Source organism: Periplaneta americana, chromosome 13 (assembly GCF_040183065.1).
Source record: "Periplaneta americana isolate PAMFEO1 chromosome 13, P.americana_PAMFEO1_priV1, whole genome shotgun sequence".
In the NCBI taxonomy this organism is placed as follows: Eukaryota; Metazoa; Arthropoda; class Insecta; order Blattodea; family Blattidae; genus Periplaneta; species Periplaneta americana.
In genome coordinates, this window is record NC_091129.1 from 84493042 (window position 1) to 84515873 (window position 22832).

The 22832-nt window shown below is 33.1% G+C and overlaps 2 protein-coding genes across 6 annotated transcripts in view; one reads left to right on the forward strand and one right to left on the reverse strand.

The window, feature by feature from the left end:
- Positions 1-19125, reverse strand: part of LOC138712054 (neurotrimin-like) — a 236606-nt gene extending 217481 nt beyond the window's left edge. The window contains exon 1 of the mRNA XM_069843449.1: positions 18937-19125. The gene's annotated coding sequence lies outside the window, so the exon portion shown is untranslated. The remainder of the gene's footprint in view (positions 1-18936) is intronic.
- Positions 1-22832, forward strand: part of LOC138712053 (sodium-coupled monocarboxylate transporter 2-like) — a 156194-nt gene that overhangs the window by 117940 nt on the left and 15422 nt on the right. The window contains exons 6-11 of one of the 5 annotated variants that reach the window (XM_069843444.1): positions 2016-2083; positions 6817-6971; positions 9562-9699; positions 14724-14861; positions 16788-16896; positions 22680-22789. In XM_069843444.1, the coding sequence (XP_069699545.1) occupies positions 2016-2083; positions 6817-6971; positions 9562-9699; positions 14724-14861; positions 16788-16896; positions 22680-22789 (718 nt within the window). The remainder of the gene's footprint in view (positions 1-2015; positions 2084-6816; positions 6972-9561; positions 9700-14723; positions 14862-16787; positions 16897-22679; positions 22790-22832) is intronic. The other 4 variants (XM_069843445.1, XM_069843446.1, XM_069843447.1 and 1 more) reach the window with 4 other exon arrangements.

A 22832-nucleotide genomic window follows, 5' to 3' on the forward strand; every position in this document is an offset into this window, starting at 1 on the left:
AGCAACAAGAGCAACAATAATAACTCAAGCCCGAATTTTTATGTAATTAAATGTTATATATTTACCCATGTAGGCTTAATATAGAAAACTCAAATATTTACGAATTACAGTAAAAGCGTTCATGCATTAAAACGTATCATCACGAGTTTTTACATATTCCATATTTCCGTGCCACTGTAAATAAAACTATATATTTGGGTTTGAAGGTGTAATTTTATTAATTTTTTAAACATCAATAATTTCAGAAAGAAACATTCCAACCGAACATGGTCAATACAAAATACCAACTGAAGAGAGATAAGATGTCTTCAGTACTAAAACGGTTTCTTCATACTGTCCTTCAGTACGACTTTGACAACGGGACAACGGTATAAAATTTATAGCTGTTAACAAGAAACAAGAAAAAAGCAAACCAGTTTCACTACACGTCGCATTTCTTGACAATGAGGAAAGACAATGTTGAGTGTCGATAGAAATTCCTTGTATAGTTTTAAAATTTAAGTTGTAAATTTAGCAGTATGTAAAATAAGACATTAGCCTACAAGGTGTCTCTGAAACATGAACATTACGACGAAGTGAAGAAAAAGCGAATAGAAATGTGGATAGGGAGAAGAATGGAACGTGTGAAGTGGACAGACAGAATAAGAAATGAAGCTGCGTTGGAAAGAATAAGTGAAGAAAGCATAAATTATGCTGAAATTGATCAGAAAGACAGAAAGGAATTGGTTGGGTCACTAGCTGAGAAGAAACTGACTACTGAAGAATGCACTGGAAGAAATGGTGAACGGGAGAAGAGTTTGGGGTACGAGAAGATATCAGATGATAGACGACATTAAGATATAGGCCTATGGATAACATGAAGAGGCAAAGAGGAAGGCAGAAAATAGGAAAGATTGGAGAAAGCTCAGTTTCCAGTGGAAGACCTAGCCTTGGGAAGAACACTGAATGAATGAATGAATGAATGAATGAATGAATGAATGAATGAATGAATGAATGAATGAATGAATGAATGAGTGAATGAATGAATGAATGTGTCCCAGAATTAAACTGACAAAATTTTCTGAAATGTTATTGAAGTAAAGTAAATACGAGTAAATGCATGAGGTTGCTTTCTTCTAATTAAAATAGTTATTAAGTTATGAAATAAAAATAATTTGTGATTAGATAGTATTTCTGTCTACAACATAAGTATTGAATATTATTTTACTTACATCTTACTAAAAATTACTAATTTGCCAGTCACAGAAGTATGGATTTGTATAGTAACGAATTTAGAACTTGGAATTCGGAACTGAATGTCATGTAAGCTAAACAGATACCGGCAATGTTATTTAGGCTTATATACTGATTAAGTTCAATTGGTAAGCCAGAGAATGATAAAATGCTGCTAAAGAACTAAGAATTCTAAGAAGAGAACGGAGTTAATTGTGTTGGTTTTCTGTCGACTTACTTACTTAGGACTTTTAAGCAACCCGGAGGTTCATTACCGTAACATAAGCCCGCCAACGGTCTCTATCCTGTGCAAGATTAATCCAGTGTCTATCATCATATCCCACCTCCCTTAAATCCATTTTAATATTATCCTCCCATCTACGTCTCGGCCTCCCCAAAGGTCTTTTACCCTCCGGTTTCTATAACTGCGAGATGCGAGGTCTGCGCACCTCGCACTTATAGAAACCACTCACTATGTCTCGTGTAGTCCAGATTTGTGCGAGTCGGGCCTTGCACCTCGCACATCGCATGCGTCGGTTCAGAAAAACAAAGGCCAAAGGCTATAGACAGACTGATACAATGATCTCAGCACTTAGTATCAGTTCGAACAATGCGTATCAAGACAAAAAAATAGAAGCATGAAGTCTACTTAATATTTTCTTTTCAGGTTTAATCCGAGACAAAATTAAATTGATAGTGGAAGGAATAATGATTGCAACAACAATAATTATTATTTTACAATAATGCCATTTATGCTGAAAACTTTACGGCTATTATTTAGGAACTTGAACTTTCTTTTCCAGTTAGTGACGTCAAACTTCACCTTATCACTCCGGCCGTGTGTATTATCTGCATATTTTACACAATGCTGGTGAGTACATGCTAATTGCTTAAGGCCTTAAGAAGTTTAGCGATAAAACTGTACAATATTTCTAATGTTCAAACCTGTTTTTTTTTATCTATACTTATAATTTCCCGACAGCGGCATATGGTTTCTTTCACAACGACAGTTTCCACATATGATATGGATGTATTACCTAATCTAAACTCAACAGTCAAAACTACTGAAAGTGCCAACATAAAACATTTACTTTTAGGCGTGATATACAAGGTGTTTTAGAATAACTAACCTATTCGTAATTTTCATATGTGTTGGAGGGTATAAATATTTTTAACTAAATATTTTTCTACGCTTCCGTATCGAGTTTCAATCATAACTGCAAATGAAAAATATTTAAAAACTTTCCAATAAAATATTTAGATAATATAATATAGGCAGAAGCAGCAGCAGAAGTAGTAGCAGTAGCAGTAGTATTTAATGATTATTTGAGAGTTTATTGACTCTCGCACGTAAGTCTCAAGGCTTATTGTGCTATCTCATAACCCTTCATAGAGGATCCAGTTCTGGGCTTTTACCAAGCGCCAGGCCTTTCCTCCCTATCTAAGGATCTTCCGTACTGCCCAATAGAGAGGTTCCAAATATCAGAAGAATACGGTAAAATTCAAACTCTTTCTTGATCCATGGCCGACTTCAAATAATTTTTGAGCTATTCCATTTACCGTGAAAATAATTGAAGAGTTGGGTGCAATAAGAGCGTTTAGTCGTTTAACACTGTTATTGCACAGTTAGCTGTTCTTAAATATTATACAGACTGGATGTGAAATAGTTCTGCAGAATGAAAGGGATGATAGGGTACAATTAAATGAATAGAAAATCTATACTACGTTTTGTGATTAAATACACGGTTAATTAGAAAATTAAGTTGGACGTTTCTGTAGTCTGTCAACTTCACCGCTAACACAGTTTCCTTTCTTCTCGTAATATGATGTAAGATGTTAACGAACTCAGCCTACGTGAACTGCATCCCATCTCCCTCTCTGGATACATCGATGCAATTTGGTTGCATCGTTCAGTGGCCTACGTGAACTGCATCCCATCTCCCTCTCTGGATACATCGATGCAATTTGGTTGCATCGTTCAGTGGCTTGAAATTAGTGGCTTTTAAATTAAATTTATACAAAAACTGTCCACGATACTGAAATGCGCCACAGGCATAAATGATTCTTTATCAAATTTTCTATCGATATGGACAAAAATCACGATCATACTCGCAATAGTTATCGAATAAGATGATGTTAAACATTTCAGAAAAGAGGTTAAAATTTTCTGAGAAAACTACGAACTTTTCACCAATATGATAACTTAATAAATTTTTGTTACAAATAACATGAGGTATTCCCTCTGAAAATATGCAGGATTGTTTCATTTCCACCATGTACACTGTATTATAAAATCTTGAATTTTATTTTCATTTTACATAAAATTAAGTAATAGCATGTGTAAAGATTTTGTTTCTAACAATTTTACATTTTCTATGAAATTTTCCTCAAAAGCGAGTTTTTACATTAACTCTGTTATAGCACCAAGTTCCTCAATTGAAGTCGATTCATTTCTGTTGTATGTCACAAAACAACTTCCCTCAGATCTGTTTATGAATTTCCAGTCTTTAAAAACGTAATGGTTACATCCATATGGTGTATGGAGCAGCTTACAGCAATGCTAATTAGGAACGGTGAATTGATAAACCCGTAAACAGTGGATATCATTGAATGAATCCTGCTATAATAGCAAAAACTGCTCCTACTGATAGAACATAATGAAAGTTAGCTACTTCATAATAAGTATCATGTAATACAATATCAAGTGATGAATTTTCAACATTCTCAGCATCACGTTTCCTGCCTTACAACATTTTACGTCTCGAGATAATTGCCAGTTAAAGGAAAAGAAAATATTCAGGAGCCAATCGAACTGTCAGAACATCATTCATTCATTCATTCATTCATTCATTCATTCATATACATAATATTTCCTTGTTTGTCCATAAAAGAGTTAAAAAACGCAGAACTTGTCAAAGAAAGAAAGGAAAAATAATAATTAAAACAGAAAACAATAATTAAAATAGATAAAATTACAATAAAATTAGCACCAATGTAAAACCCACACTTATACTTTGAAGAAGCGGTTTGTAAGCAAAGTGGAAATAATAATGTATGAATAAGCACCCTAGATTTTGCTCATTCGAGGAATACTAGACACTAGACTCTGAGAGTAAAGTGAAAGACTATTGAAACTTTTGTAGGGCCTATACATAATAATGTAGGTTGTAATGTTTTTATTATTATTGTGCTAAATTATATTGTGTATTCTTATTGTATTGTGTATAAAATTGTAGGCCTATTGTGTATTGTATAATTGTATTTTGTATTGTAATTTTATTGTGTATTGTTTATATTGTGTATACCACTGCCACCGGGTGCATGTCCACTTGCAGTGTAAATAAATACATACATACATACATATCTATGTGGAGAGTGTAAACGAAGTATGAAAAATATACATTTCATATTCACAAAATGCAAACGTTAATAGTAACTATACGATGTTATTTGCAGTTTGTATGTGGACAGTGCTCGTAATTTTGAAGAATCTTGTAATTTTGTAATACCATTTTCATTATATTTGGCTATTTTACTGCATTACCGTCTAAATTAATCATGTCCATAGTAACAACACCATAGATGGTAAATATCCTCTTGTACGCAGATGACTAAGTGTTCTTCTAGCGAGCACAGAAGGTGTTTTATAATACTCGATTCACAATCTTAATATTACTGCACAAGATTTTAACACGGAAATCTCTGAAAGAAGAGCAAAAATTATGGCCTTTTTAGGAAAATTATCCATCCAAACAAAATTTCTATTGAAAATTCAATATTGAAAAAAAAGTTAAAATTATTTTGAAGATTCCGATTATATCTTGAAGTATCTTGATTTAAGACTCAAAATTAAAAATTAGCCTATAATAGACCCTCAGAATTATCAACTCAGTTTTCAAAACAGTGGAGATTGAAAAACACACAAGATTGAAGGCTTATAAAGTTTTGGCAATACCCACCCTGTCTTATGATAGTGAAGTATGAATCATAAGAATCCAAGATAGGAGACGCAAAACAACTGCTGGAATGAGATTTTTGAGAACTGCTGGGTATAGAATTTCGGATTACAAAAGAAATGAAGCAATAGTTAAGGAAATCAAAATAATCCCAAAAGCTGAATATCTCTGCAATTATAGACAAAATTCGTTACAACACGTCAATTGAATGCAACGTTCCAGGATATCAAAACATATAGGGGAAATCAGGCAAATATGGGCACTCAGGTAATATGGGCACTTTTAAGGTAATGCCCAAGTTACCCTAATTTTTCGTGAGTTACTAAGTAAGAGATAGTATATTGGTAAACCGTGGCGAACCGTAGTGTGAATAATGTTGACGTTGCTGGAGATGTGAACGCTACAAACATAATTATGTATATGAATACATTTTGGAGCATAGCAAAAATAGTGCTGTTGTTGATTTTTACACGATTCACTTAAGGAATAACAGCCACAAATGTGTGAGTAGTACCGACAAACTTAACAGGCGGGAATGGTAGATTTAAACAGATCAATAATCCATATGTTTGGGGTTCTGAAGCATGTACTCGCTGGACAGACTGGTCATTTGTTGAAATAATACACTAAGGCGTTCACACCTGTGGAGTAACGGTTAGCACGGCTGGCCGCGTGGCCCGGGTTCGAATCCCGGTCGGGGCAAGTTACCTGGTTGAGGTTTTTTCCGGGGTTTTCCCTCAATCCAATTTGAGCAAATGCTGGGTACCTTTCGGTGCTGGACCCTGGTCTCATTTCACCGGCATTACCACCTTTATTTCATTCAGACGCTAAATAACCTAAGATGCTGATACAGCGTCGTAAAATAACCTACTTAAAAATAATGCACTAAGGCAAATATGGGCACTGTCATTCAGGTATTATGGGCACAACCATTGAATGCTATTTTTAAATCGTTCATTAGTATTTTTCTATAAAATGAAATTTTAAGAGGTAAATGTCATTTATATAGTAATTGAAATTTACTTATATAGCTTACCCTTAATTACCTAAATTATTGTCAAATATTAAGTCATACTTATTCTAACTTTTCATTCCAATTAAAAACAAATTAACATTCGATGATTTGGTAACTCCCCTTCTCAATATTAGGACAGTCGTATAATAATTGTTTATGTTCAATGATATAATTTTATTGATTATAATGCAAATTGCATACAAAATTTAGTTTATAGAAATGGAGTGTTATCTTACACAAAAGCTAGAATATTTTTCTTTGTTTTCATTTGTTTGTCTGAAGTTACCAAAAGAGTGGCAACAAGAGCCAATAAATTTAGACAATCGGCAATTTGAAAGCGCTTGAATACAAACACATTTTCTTCTACAAATGCTTCTTGTATTTGTTCTATATGTGGAGGAAATTTTTATATCGAGCAAAATGGAGAAAAGTGAGTACAGTGTGAAGTATCATGTGCTTTCTGGTACAATGAAGAATGTTTTGAAATGGAAAGTTTGAAGTTAAAAAAATAAGAACAGTAATTCCAATTTTCGTTTTAACTTATTAAGTGCTCTATATTCCGAAACTAAAATATATTCTGTTCATTTAACAGCAAAAACAATGATATTATTATTACTACCGTCAATTGCGCAGGGAGGTTTGAAAGCAGTGGTTTGGAGTGATCTGATCCAGGCCGTTGTGATGGTCGGCTCCTGCCTCACTGTGGTCTTCATCGGAGTGCACCAGGTTGGCGGTTGGCAAACTGTCATAGAACAGAGTACTGCAGGTGGCCGCATTAATATGCTGGAGTAAGTACTACACTACGATTAGACATACGCTATTTTAAGATGCAATTTATAGATATATGCCGTGCCAAAAAGGATCTGCTAACTAATTATTAATACAAAATATAATTATTAATTGTTATTAGTGGCCAAAACGCATTATTGTTTTTGTTCTTTAGGCATTTCTTTATTGGGGAAATTTCATAAATCTAAAGAATTGAACAACCAGCGATTGCGAAAAATATCTCAGTAAGCATTAAGATACATATAATTGGACGGAGTTACGCAATAATGGACCAACCGACAATTTGAAAAAAGAAAAAAAGAGATATTTGCACAAATCTGTTGATGGCAGCTAATTTAACTCGAAAAAAAAAATAAAAAATGTGATATCTGAATTTTGCTGGTATTTATAAGCAAAAATTCCTTTATTGCATAAAATATTGATTTAAATTTACTATTCACTTGCTTATGCATATCTCAGTTATGCCGTTTTGTTATGGTGTAACTCTACCAGTGCTAATAGGATATTTATTGCACAAAAAAGAATTATACGAGCCATTTCTATATTAAAGAGTTTTGACTCATACAAACCTTATTTTAAAAAATATAAAATTTTAACATTTCCAGCCATTTATATTTACAAATGCCTAATTTTCTTGAAACAGAATGAGAATAAATACAATAGGAAATTACAGTAGATTATCATAATTATAATTACACATGTTTTCAATAAAAATCATAGACTTGTGAAATATGAAAAATCGTCTGCCTATACTGGCATTGTGTTTTTTAATAAATTACCATTGCAGATACAAACTTTACCTTATGCAAAATGTAAAGTGAGAGTTAAACAGATTTTAACTGATCAAACTTTTTATTCAGTAAAATAATTCTTAAATCACAAGTTATGATATATGCAAAACTACTGGATTATATTATTTATTTTAATGCATTTTAACTTGAAGTGTTTATAAATTTTATTGTGTTTCTTATTTATTATGTACTGTAATTGACGTGTAAATCCATGTATCTGGCCATATATGGAATAATCAATCAATCAATCAATCAATCAATCAATCAATCAATCAATCAATCAATCATTCAATCAATTCATTTATTTATTTTGTTTTGAAATATTAATTCAAATGCTGGTCTCTTTTTAAAAATCGGTTAGCCCTTTTTGGAATTATTTGTGCTATTTTTGTTATAGTATGAATGTTATAATACTTCTTGCATAAAATGTTTTATAAAAAAACATTTATTTCAATGGCCAATATCTCGAAACAGGTTTCTGGCGCTTGGTCTCTTATTGCGTAACTCCGCCCAGTTCTCTTTCTATAAGTTTCATGTTGATATATTAATCGTTTTACTCTGAGCATATTTATATTACGTGTGCTAATTTCGCTATTTAAAGGTTTGTTTTAGCTTCTGAACTAACTATTGTGTAATATATTGCAATGTGAGTTGTCTATTAAAAATTAAATTTATAAAATTGCGAGAATTTTTCCACAAACGACTAGGATAAAATATTTCGAAATTACAAATGATAAATCAATTTATTAAGAAAAAATGTGACATAAATAAAAGAATACAATGGATAAATAATTAATATCATCAGATGCGAAGAGTTTCGTTTTGACAATTAAAGGCATATGCATGTACTCGTAGGTGGGTAATAAATAGGATCTCATAATTTCATGGTTCCATAATCGTGTATTTTATTATCTATCGGTACTGTTCGAAATTTAAGCCTGTTAGTTAAATAATTCCGCGGAAATTTTAACTTAACTGATAGATTTTATATTACAAAACAAATTTGTCATTGACAGTCTGAAACTGTATAAATATCTAAACTTTTCATTTTCTCTAAGTATATTTAAGCTTCTCATATGCAGGGTGAACCGTAAGTAAAGCCAATAACTTCAGAGGGTTATTATTGAAATATTAAACAAAATAGTACAATTTTGCTCGTTTATGCTTCCTTTTCGAGGTAAAAACTGTTTTATATAAACAATTTTATAACGTGTTTTGTGAAAGTCATTGATTGAATTCTAAATATGCTCAGTCCATTTAAGGAAGTAGTGTATTATGATAAAAGGTGATTGAAAACTATTAGTTTTGTCCTTTACTTTTGTAGAAATTTTATCCGAACAAATGCAACTTTTCGTTCAGCAAAGGAACTTTACAATGTTACAGTACATTCGTTCGGATCGAATTTCTGCTCATTTAAAGGTTAAAACTAAAATTCTTTCAATCATCCATTATTATAATGCACTGCTCTCTTAAACTGACTGAGCATATTCCGAACTCAATCAGTGGCTTTCCCAAAAAACGCTATGAAACGTTTCATGTAAAACAATTTTTGTCTCGAATAGGAAGCAAAAACTAGCAACATTTTTTTAAATTCGTATTTTTAAATATCTCAAAGAATAACCCACTGAAATTAATGACATTACTTACATTTCACTCTCTATATTAAATACACTGTAAAATAAGATGTATTTTTTTTCTGAAAATACGACACTAATTCTCTCATTCAAATACAAGAACCGTGTAAAAATGTTCGCAACAATTCAGTCTTATGTCATAAATTGATGCGACGGTATTACAGCATGGATCCAACTCCCACGACAAGAAATTCGCTCTGGACCGTTTTATTCGGCACCTTCGTGTTATGGTCTGGGGCCATGGTGAACCAGATCACTTTGCAGAAGTTCCTATCCCTCCCCACGTTGGCAAAGACGACTCCGTAAGTACAACCCACGACGCCATTGAACGCATGGGGATGGCGCGAGGGCTAGGATGCTGGGGCATGGAGTGTGGCGAATCTGAACGGGGAATTTCACGTAAATGTATTAGGGAATGCATATGCTAATTTGAGAAGAGGGTCAACAATATAAATGTTTAAAAATGACAAATATGGTTTCGAATCAAGTGATAGGTTCTAAATCTGATTTTTAATTATGTCTTCAGTTATCTTAAAAGCTGTGTCCATTTCTATACTTTCTAACACAACTTTTATTCTGCTCGAGGACTTTAGCGGTCGGAAAAAATCTTTTTCTACAGATAACTGCGGTCTGATTCCCAAACGGAAGGACTGATACTCAGCAAGTTGAAAATAAATGTTCTTAAAAAATACAAAGTTGTGTTTTCCTGTTTCATAAATTAATAGATAAGCCTTGTAAATTCAATATTATTTATTAGTTAACAGTTACAAGTGACGTCATAATCATTGTTCAACCAAATGATCCAGACGGCATTAACCGCCCAGTATAGGTTAAAGTTTCTCTAATTCCGTGATACGTTTTTTTCACTGAATGTCACGGGGTTGGATATCATACTATGAAGTTCACCGATGTCTCAAAAGATATAGATATAATCTTTCGAGAAAGATGTCTGGCGCTATGGTCGAATTGCAAAGCTTTGACTGACATTCAATTTAAAAAAGTATCACGGGATTAGGGGTATCACGGAAATAGGCAACTTTACCCTACCCTACTCTGTCTTGGCTAAGGCTAAGTGATCGACGAGCCCTGCATTCTCTTGTTCTCTTATTTCAAATTGTGCGCACCGCTACCCCAATCTATTTGGCTTCTCGTTTTCAAAATTTATCAGCATATCATCAGCTAAGTACAAGATCTCATCATAACAATTTACTCATTATACCCTACCACAAGACATCTTTATATTCTTCATCTTATACAGTTTCAGTTGCTAGAAACTGGAACTCGCTTCCGAGTGATGTAAGGGGTTGTTGGACAATAACTTCATTTAGGTCAAAATTACATAAATTCTTACTTAACAGATTAATTGCTGATTAATATTTGTTACTCATAATGAAACTAACATCTGTCCATTCTTATTATTATCATTAATTTCTCTAAATAGATTTACAAAACCTCTAATGGCAATTACATTAATATTCTCATTATAAAAATATATTTTAGATTTATATATATTTTTTTTCTCCCTTTAACATAGTCCTAGTAAGCTTATATTAAATTAATTATCATCATTTTGCTACCTATCTCAAATATTAAATTAATTATAATTGATTGAATTAAATTAGCTCATAAATTAAGTTACTACTTTACCTTATAGTGTATCTAAATTTAAATAAATATATATGTAGTCTACTAGTCGTTAAAATTGAAGAATATTGCTGGAGAACCTTTTAAGTGTAGTGTAAATATTTGTAATTGAAATATGTATTGTATTGATTAAGGCTGGTTGAGTGGAAGAGAAGGCCTTATGGCCTTAACTCTGCCAGCTAAAATAAAACATTATTATTATTATTATTATTATTATTATTATTATTATTATTATTATTATTATGTGCTGCAGACGGATAGGCAAGTACATATTGGGAAGAAAGTTTCTCAATATCACCAATGAAACACAACAATCTATCCCTTATCAAATTACTAAAAACACATTATTTTAACCGACACGGTGGATCTGTGGTAGTGCACTGGGCATATAAACAAAGAAACTCGGAGTTAGACCCAGAGCGAGAGAATTAATAACTTGTGTTAGGTGGGTTTTCTTCGGGTACTCCGGTTCCCCATTGACATCCTAACAAATGTCCATAATCACAATCATTCCTTACAGGCGTCATGTAGATTCACCGCAAGTGGTGCACTCTGGATAGTCTCTGACGAACTATATGGCATATGCTTCTCGGAATTAGCTACATCTGTGAGCACATGCTTAGTGTTACGGCAAAAAAAAAAAAAAATAAGAACGACTCTACCACTGGGAAAAATAAAACTGGAAGTCTCCACCGTCTTCAGTTATTTTCCACTGAGTAGTTTGCGTCATTCAGAGTAGTATTAGATATTTATCGTTCACTCATATGTGGACTTTTTGTTTAATAATTTTGTATCCTTAAATTCGCTGACCAAGTTACTGTGGAAAGCTATGGAACTTCAAGTTCGGGAAACAAAACTTTGAACTGTCTGTGAACTTCAACCATGAATCGTACATATACTTTCTACTTCAGTCCTGGGCTTTATTAACTCGATTGAGTCACTGTACATCACCTCTTAACTCCCCATTCCATCTTCTCTGGATGTGATGCTTTTATGCAGTACGAGTAGAGGAAGGTCAATCACTGGTTGTATCAGGCACGCATCACAGTTTTTACAAACTTTCGGTTCTCACTGGTCGCCTAAAATCTACCACTGATGCATAAAGCCTTACTGCGCGTTATGTAAGCAAATAGGTTATGGCTGGAGGTTTCTCCGTCCCTTTCACTTCCCCCCTTAGGCTCAGGGATGATCTACTTGAATAAAGACATCTGTCGTTGTATAAAAATTATTTGATCACTAAGAAAACTCAAAACACTCACATCATGGCACCACGAAAGCTCACTCTGGACTAAACAGCCATTATCTTGTGTGTGTATATTCCGATCTCCTCTTGGCACGTTACCGCCAACGCCGATCTTTGTGGCGGTCGAGTGCTAAATAAATCACATAATATTCACGTTCTGAACGATTAAATATAAGCTGCTTTTGGAAATGTTAAATTATTTTTATGTAATTTCACTAAATTAAGTAATACATTCTAAGTATCTGTAGAAATATGAGTCCATTTAATTACAAACTACATTTAAAGAGTTCATAAAAAAACCTGATAATTATTGGGATGAAGAAACATTTGATATAACAAATTCACTGCTAAGAGAGAGATTTCACTTTAATACATATTATGCTCAAATCTACAATTTTGTTCTGCAAAGGTCTTGATGCCTTGCAAAATGTTAAAAAAGGAAATGCAATTTTCTCCTTTGTCTTAATACACGACACAACTTTCACTGTTACTAGTGGACTATATACAGGGTAATTCACGAGGATATACAGTCACTTACAGATCATATTTCTAAAGACATTCTAAGCAAAAAATGGCATAGGGTAAACTAGGGTCTGTTGGACAGTCGGGCATGTTGGACACTCTGTACTTTAACGTGTTACCTCGCCACTTGTGGGCACCACATTCTGCTTGAAGTCAATGACGGAAGTAGCCACGAGAGGGACTACTTCCGTCATTGACTTCAAGCAGAATGTGGTGCCCACAAGTGGCGAGGTAACACGTTAAAATACAGAGTGTCCAACATGCCCGACTGTTCAACAGACCCTAGTTTACCCTATAAACATTTGTCCTAATCTCAACATTTTGAGAGTTACACTAATTTGAAGTTGTTAGTATAATATCTTATTTCTTTAGTATTAAAGGTAAAAAATATAACAAATAGAGAGTGAACTATTAACAAGTGTCACTTCTTTAATTGGCTAGTGTTCTGAAGCTAAATATATGTTGTCAATTGATTTGTACAGATTTTATTTTCCAATTTTTAACTGAAAATGACACCATTCTTAGCAATTATCACAAAAATTTGTACAAATCATACGACTTTAGGAACTTGATTCTTTACAATTTAATTATGCATCCTAACGTACAGACTTAATGAATTTACAAGAGTGGCGAGATTTGTAACAATTATTGCGACAAATGCGTAAGAAAATGTAATTTTTTAGTTAAAAAACGAAAAAAAAAAATCGGTACGAAGCAACTGTGGAATTCACAACACATTTTTAACTTCAGAATACTAGCTAATTAAGGAAATGATACTCTGAATACTTCATTATTAATCTGTAATATTTCTTTACCCTTAAAACTAAAGAAACACGGTATTCTACAAACAACTTCAATTTAATGTAACTTTGAAAATATTGAGTTTAGGACACATGTTTATATGGTATTTTTCGCTCAGAATGTCTTCTGAAATAAGCTCCTTAAGGGACGGCAAATCCTCGTGAATCACCCTATAATATATATAAAGTTCATTCAAATTTACATTATTGAATACAAACAAAGGTAAAGGTAAAAACGTAAAGGTATCCCCGTAACATGCCATGAAGGCACTTGGGGGGCATGGAGGTAGAGCCCCATGCTTTCCATGACCTCGGCACTAGAATGAGGTGGTGTGGTCGGCACCACGCTCTGACCGCCTTTTACCCCCGGTACTCAATTTTATAGAAGGCTGAGTGAACCTCGGGGCCGTTCTGAAAGTTTGGCAACGAGAAAAAATCCTGTCACCACCTGGGATCGAACCCCGGACCTTCCAGTCCGTAGCCAGCTACCCGGCAGCCTATTAAATACAAATAATATATCTTATATTGTTTAAGAGAAATACCCATGTCTGTAAGACACATGTAAGACAGTTTTCTAATCCTTTCATGGAACAGCATAATAATTAATAACATGGGATCTTTTCTGGACTCACTTGCATTCCTTTTACTTACAAGAACACATGAAGAGGTACTCCATTTATTTTAACATACTTCTGCAGTCAATTCAGGTGTGAGCCCTCAGAGACAATCGTTCATAAAGAAGAAAATGTTGTGGGAGAAGAACAGTTAATCAGTGGTTATGACTGGAAAATGGTGGGTTCCTTTTCATTTTTGATTATTAAATTTACTTCGACACTAATATAAAATAATGTTAAGCATTTTTGTTACTCGCTTAAATTACATCTACTTGGGAAGAATATAATATTGTGGATGAAGTGTGGTATCGTGATCGCCGTAAGTTATAGGAGTCCAATGATGTATAGGTGTAAAGTAGGTGAAGAAACGTAGGAACATGTATTCGAAAAAAGCCCTCGAAAGTAGGTAATAAACACTTTATCTCAATTATCCCCTCGTGTCTGGAGAGATTGACAGGAAAATAATGGCACAGAAACTGGACAACAGTTAACCATAATTTCAGATTGGACCCCAGCCCTCTAGCAAGGAACACATTGTGGACCGTCCTCATCGGCACAACGCTCCTTCGTTTGGGTAACATGGTCAACCAAGCATCCGTGCAGAAATTTATTTCCCTCCCAAAGAAGTCGAACATATCAAAGTAAGTAAATCACTGTTTCTAATTGTACTTAATGAGATACCGACGCCAGATTTTTAAAGCTTGTTACTGTGCAATAATTATGGTTTATAAAAATATTAAATCAATAACAATCGAAAAAGGAATAAAAAGACGTATTTATCAAAGAATTTAATAGAGAAAAACATATTCTATTTCTTATGTTCTTCTTTGAATTCAGTCGTAGTTTTGTGTAGATTATTTACAGGGAATATAATCTATTACAGAATCCTTGCGTCTTTGAGTCTTCCTATAATTTTTTGCTCCTATATGTTGATATTTATAAATTAATGTGTATATCATTTTATAATTCATTCCTGCTGTAATATATTCGCTTCAGTTTTGTTGATATTGCTTTACAACAGTTAGTATGATTTCAATAGTTTCAAGTATTCCTGCCTTCCATTAGCTTATGACGAAAAGTTGTACTCATTTTAGTCTCAATGGGAATGACAACGGAGGAACTTAAGCATGTAACAGGGAATTTTAACACTGGTTGCGTCATACAGTTCGATCGAAAAGTCCCTCCGCAGCTCCATTAGTTCTAGTAACCCTGTAGAAAGTTGGCATTTCCCCATATTTCCGTTATGACAACCTCACATCCCCAGTCCATCATTTGCTTAGCGGCCAGTGCTGCCACTTGAATTCTCTGCTTAGTGGATTCTCGGCTACAAAGCACTGCGGAGAGACTTATCGATCGCACTGTATAAGCATGTGAATAATATTGCATGTTCAGTTATGGTACTGCAAATGATATAATAAAGTTTAGTTTTTAAGAAACACGGGATTTGATTTCATACTAATGCCATGTTCCGAGATATATTGTAAACATTTCTGCAAAATCATATCCTATAACGCTCTTTACGTCATTCAACGAGCAAAGATACAGATTGGTCACATATGAGAAATATCCATGTTATGAAGATGACAAAGACTTTCTCACAATAAAATTACGCATTCAGCAAGAATTCAGCTCTTTATTATGTTTTTTAAATTGATTATTGGACAACACAATACAACTACTAGGTTATTTAGCGTCGATTGGATTGGTGATAGTGAGATGGTATCTGGCGAGATAAAGCCGAGAATTCGCCGAAGATTACCTGACATTCGTCTTGCCGAAGCGCAACTTCGGATCGGCAGGCAAGAACCTTAGCCGAACGAGCTACGCCGGTGGTTTTCTATTATGTCACAAATGATATTTATATTCTTACATTATTTTCTTGAACAATCCTTCTAAACACATACTACGTGGTAACAACAATACGTACTGTCGAAAGCGGCTTTAACAACAATACGTACTGTCGAAAGCGGTTTTAACAACAATACGTACTGTCGAAAACAACAATACGCACTGTCCAAATCGGTTTTATATAATAATAATAATAATAATAATAATAATAATAATAATAATAATAATAATAATAATAATAATAATATGGATTTAATGCAGCATGTAGCATTACATGATGAATTAATTAATACGTATTTAACATCAATAAAATTCACGCAATAATTACGGGTAAATAGCCGTACATTGAAACAGGCAGGCAAATCAAAAATTCGAAATAAATCCTGTGATTACACTAAAACTAATTTTGTAGGAAGTTTGGCTGTCTCTGAATATTTTCTCATTGAATGATGTATAGTGAGAAAGTTACTAATAACTAACAATGTAAACATTGAAAATGAATAATTTTTATTAAGTCATTTCTATCGTTTAAAGAATTATTTCTTTCCTTCCTGATTGTCTTACATATTAGATTTTTAGTCACAGAAGTCTTAAAGGTACTTTTTTTTATAAGTAAATGCATATTCTTGCGAAGCACTGAATGAATATTCCATCTTTAATAATATACAGAAGTAAGTTTAAGTAGGATATTGCTTTTAAATGATTTCTTGTGACTGCAGGGTTCTGGTCATGTACTGCATCGGTATAATAACAATGAAGTTGCTGAGCGGCGTCGCAGGCCTCCTGATATATACTACATACCATGACTGCGACCCAATAAAATCAGGGGTGAGTAATATATGCAGCGACGAAAAAAAGGGAACTTGGATAAAGCGGCAGCAGATAAAAGAATAATATTTGTACTTAGAAAATTGAAAAGGTAGTTTCAAATTAATAAGCTTCTAAGTACCAATTTGATTATGCACTTAGTTACTGTAGCCCTATATTCTTTTGTCGCTCATATTACATTCCATTTCAGCAAAACACTTGCCACTTATATTATTGAAATATATTCTTTAAGTGACTACGGGAATTTGTTAGCAGTAGAGTGGTAGAATTTTTGTGATATTAAATTTTTGTAGTGACAGAAGAAAATAGTTCGATTAATTAAAATGTGTCTCAGTGAAACGTACAGCAGAGTCCGTATAGGTCAGTTTCTGTCGAATGCTTTTTCAATTCACTGCGGACTAAAGGAAAGAGAAGCACTATCACCTTTACTTTTTAACTTTGCTTTAGAATATGCCATTAGGAAAGTCCAGGATAACAGAGAGGGATTGGAATTGAATGGGTTTAATCAGCTGCTTGTCTATGCGGATGACGTGAATATGGTAGAAAGAAATTCACAAGATATTATGGAAAACACGGGAATTTTACTTGAAACAAGTAAGGAGATAGGTTTGGAAGTAAATCCCGAAAAGACAAATTATATGATTATGTCTCGTGACCAGAATATTGTAGGAAATGGAAATATAAAAATTGGAAATTTATTGTTTGAAGAGATGGAAAAATACAAATATGTTGCAGCAACAGTAAGAAATATAAATGACAATCGGGAGGAAATTAAACTCAGAATAAATATGGGAAATCCATGTTATTATTCGGTTGAGAAGCGTTGGTCATCTAGTCTGCTCTCAAAAGAGCTGAAAGTTAGAATTTATAAATCAGTTATATTACCATTTTTCCGTAAGGTTGTGAAACTTGGGCTCTCACTTCAGAGAGGAACAGAGGTTAAGGGTGTTTGAGAATAAGATGCTTAGGAAAATATTTGGGGTCAAGAGAGATGAAGTTACAGGAGAATGGAGAAAGTTACACAACGCAGAACTACACGCATTGTATTCTTCACTTCACATAATTAGGAATATTAAATCCAGACGTTTGAGAAGGGCGGGGCAAGTAGCACGTATGAGCGAATCCAGAAATCCATATAGAGTGTTAGTTGAGAGGTCGAAGAAAAAAAGATTTTTGAGGAGGCCGAAATATAGATGGGAGGATAATATTAAAATGGATTTGAGGGAGGTGAGATATGATGATAGAGACTGGATTAATCTGGCTAAGGATAGGGACCGATGGCAGGCTTATGTGAAAGCTGCAATGAACCTCCAGGTTCCTTAAAAGCCGTAAGTAAGTAAGCAAGTAAGTAAGTATGTAAGTGACAAAGTAAATATTATCAAGCTCATGTCTAAACCCCGCCTAAAGATGCGCACGATGTTATATTTATACAGTGTAAACCGTAAGTAATGTCATTAAATTCAAGGGGTTATTCTTTGAGATATTTGAAACAAAAAAAAGTTGAATACGTTTTTGTTAGCTTTTATTTCGTGTTCGACATAAAAATTTTTATATGTAAAACAAATTTGATCTGAACAAATGTACGAGTAACTTTTCGTTCTGAAAAGGAATTTTAAAATGTTATAATCCTTCGGATCAATTTCTGCGCATTTGAAGGACAAAACTATAATTCTCTCAATAATTTATTACAATAATAAACTATTCTCTTAAATTGACTGAGAATATTGGGAATTAAATCAATGGCTTTTCCAAAACACGCTATGAAATATTGCACATAAACAATTTTTATCTCGAAATGGAAGCAAAAACGAGCAAAACTGAATTAAACCTTTTTGTTTGGAACATCTCAAAGAATAACCCCCTTAAATTAATGACATTACGCACGGTTCATCCCTTATAAAGGATGAGCCGTGCGTAAGCGAAAGATAGCGAAATAAAAAATTGCTGCCAATACTGACTGTAAGATTGCGAAACAATAGCTTCAGTGGAACATTATCTGAACATTTTGTATTCCCAGACCTCGAGTGGTTAAGTACTTACCCATTTATAATCTGTGCATTTCGAAATGGCTGATCAAGTTCACGTACAAACCTCGTACGAGTCACTGAACTGAAGCACTGGTAATTCTAACTGTCCCAGTTGAATTTAGTTGAGGAGAAAGTCCAGGATTTGGGTAAGCACACGTGGCGAATGCAGTCCATTGCTTGTCCTTGAGCCGTCAGTTCGAAATGCATAGACAATAATGAAGCGTGTTGAGTGTTAAGACCTTATCTCTCTTGTCATAGCGATGCAGAGACAATAGCAATAGCAATTCTGCTATTTTATGAAGTATGTGTAGTTTTTTTTTTCCAATAGCAACAACAACTCTGCTATTTTATCAAGTACGTGTTGTTCCTTTTCCTTATGCAACATTACAAATAAAATTTTACACCTTCACATTTGGTATGGGTTAAAAGTACTTTATATATTTTTTCTGTGAAATGTAACTGTGTGCTAATTTTGAGGAAATTTTTCAATATGAAGTCATTAACAGTTCCCTTGTAAGTTCAATCTATGGTTGTAAAATTTGTTGGTTTATATTCATCGGTACTATAGCGGTGCTTCAGTTAGAAGTTCATTGTACTATAGTCAGTCAATAAGAAAACTGTATAATTTCTTTACATTGACATTGTGAACAAGCAATTGTACATAATGGATTACTTTAGGAATACACAAAGCTGTAAAATAACTGTAGATTCATTATGCATATTACAAATTTCGCTGTACGAATGGCACAGTCTCAATAAATGTTTGACAATAAGAGGAATAATAAATTAGAAAAAGTCAACTATAATGTCATAACTTACAAGCATTTCCTGTAGACTATCTTTATTTAGCTTAGGGCTAAGATAATAAAGAAAGAATATAGCCTACATATATTAATTCGAAGAGAGGAGCAATTCTTATGGTCTGTTAAAGTTTGCACAAAGGAACAAGCACTAAAAAAAAGCAAAAAATAAGTGAGAACTTTGAAATATTTCCAATAGAAACATAATGCCAATGCCAAGAGGGAATCGAGAAGAAATACGATGTTTTGGTGGAAATTAAAGCAAGCTCTCAAGAGATATTTAATGAAAAGAGAGAAATGTGTCCAGTATCAAACGAAACATGCCGCTGAGAGACTGCAAATTTGGCGTTTGTAATTACATCTTATCGCTATGGTTAGCTACTGCGAATCGCATTCGATTGGAGATTGCAGACATTTTACGAGAGAAAAGTTTCACGGAGTTCGAAGAGGTGCTTAGTGTAGAGACAAATGGAATAAATCATCGAATTGATATGCTGGTATATGAAAAAGTACTTCTGAAATGTACATCTTTGATCCCACTATTAGATTTAAGCGAAGTTGCGGTTAACCAGAAGAGGTAGATAATGAAAAACAGGAAATATATGAGTCTACAATTACATATTATCGAAAAAAACGCCTCAAAAGTATTCATATGTACTGTATGTTGGTTGAAGCTAGAGGCACAATACCGAAATACTTGGTAAAATATCTGCAGACTTTTCACCTAGATCTTCATTTGTTAGCAATAATGGGATCGCTTCGATTTTATAAGAATTATTAGTTTCAATTGAAAATTCTTTTTTCCCCTTTTACTGTTGTTTTGAGCATTTTTTTTAAGTTTAGAGTATTTGAGTTAATTAATTTATTTGTCATGTTTAGTTTAAGTTTTGAAACATAAATTTTTTTTATTATTATTTTTCTTCCTCATCAAAATTTATCATAATACTTGTATGTATAATAAATTGTATTCTTTTTTATTTTATATTTTATCTTCGCTGGAAACCTATATTGGTAGAAAGTGTTATAAATAAATAAATAAATAAATAAATAAATAAATAAATAAATACATAATTAAATAAATAAATAAATGAATAAATAAATAAATTCATTAATTAATAATGCGACAAAAGAAATAAATATAATACAAGATTTTAAATAAGATTATAACTTAGCTTATTTGCGTACCAGGTAGTATCGGTAAAACTAGAAACAGTTTCCATTAACAAATATTCGAACACATCTGGCAACTGCCGTATTTGTCGACAAGCATTGTTCTCACGGTCCTGCAGTATGTGTATGTTGTTGATGGACGTGACACACATCAAGGTATTTAACAGTTCACATAATATCCAAAAATCCAGAGGATTGAAATATTAAGTCTGGTCCTCTGGGAGGATATGGTACTGTATCTTTTCGACCATTCCATCTGTTACTAATTATCTGAATTAAGTATTGTCGCATCATTTTTAAAAGATGTGGTGGTAACGTTGTGCATGAACCATATCAAAAAGTGCACTGAGAATTAAATAAAATCAATAAGAAAACGTCAATGAGCCAACACAGAAAGACAGCTTACATCACTGAATAAGTTATTCTACATATCAAGTAACAAGATATCTTCATGGGAACTTCTTGTCTTGTTTCGGCCGGCATTACCTGCTATGAAAATATTGCATAATATGTGTGAACACTAAATATGTATTGTGATCATACATGGAACTAATTTTTTTGTCATAATGAAATTATATAAAAAATTCGTGTTAAATTCAGAATATTAAAGTTCAAGTAAGACATTTAGAAAAAAAAAGGTTATTTCATCTATATAACACATCTTTTCAATAATAATTAAGGAAAATAAAATTTGAACAACCATATAATTCGCAAAAGATAAAGGAACTGAATTATTTTTGTTACCAAATGCTTAAAACGAATAATGGGAATGCATGTATCATTTTTGGAAAAGCCATTTCGATAGAGCTAAATTTCACTTTAGCGTCTACGTGAATAGCATTGTGTAGTTGACAAAGTATTTATTTTACGGAATATGAAATATTAATTCCAATCACAGAATCAATAAACAATGGTTCTTCATTGAAGACACAATCACAAGCACCATTACTTTGATGTTTTGCAGTTGTATGCGGATAATTTTCATGCGTTTTAATCCAGTAGCCATTTGAACGAGACAAAACGCAACAGCACTTAAATTCGGGGGCAGGACAATTTTTTAATAATTTTTCCTCGTAGATGGATTGAAAGAGGCGGGTCCACTGCGTGGCCTCTAGGGTCGCCTGATCAGATTATATTAAATTTCTTTCTATGGAGTTATGCAGAGGATCAATTGTACAACATTTACATGAGATTTGAAAGACCGCAAAGTGAAAAAAAAAAAAAAAAAAACAATTATTCTTTAACACGATGTCAATTGATAAAGAATATTACCTTCAAAAGTTTTAGGTCCTTCTTGAAAGTGCCGCATGTCTTTTAATATCAGGAACTACAGTAGTAAAAATTTGCGAAGTTAATGAATTAGAAACACATTACAAGATAGCAATGAAAATTATTACTATTAAAGTCATAAAATACATTTAATCTTACGAAATACTGTGCATTTTTAATTTCTCAATAATAATAATAATAATAATAATAATAATAATAATAATAATAATAATATAACATCTCTTCCATTTAATTAATAAATCAAGCTTTGAAGTATGTCAAAGGTGACTCTATATCACTATAAATATAATTCCACACCAAAACTGATGGTATTCAACAGAAAGAGAAGTGCTGTTAAAGCAATTTAAATATCGATAGTGGATAATAAAAATAAATCGATTACTTCAATGAAAAGTAGGCGTTTCACTATACATCAAAGGGATTAAACCCATAATCAATTCCCTGATAATTCATAATCATAGCAGGTACTTTCATGTTGTTATGTTATTTGTTCAAGGCTGTTAAAAGGGCGGATCAACTCTTGGCTTATTACGTCATGGACGTCGCCGGTTCGATTCCAGGTCTGCCTGGTCTCTTCGTTGCAGGAGTGTTCAGCGCATCTCTGAGGTATTCATAAAATGAACAAAATGATTTTAAAATTGAAGAACTA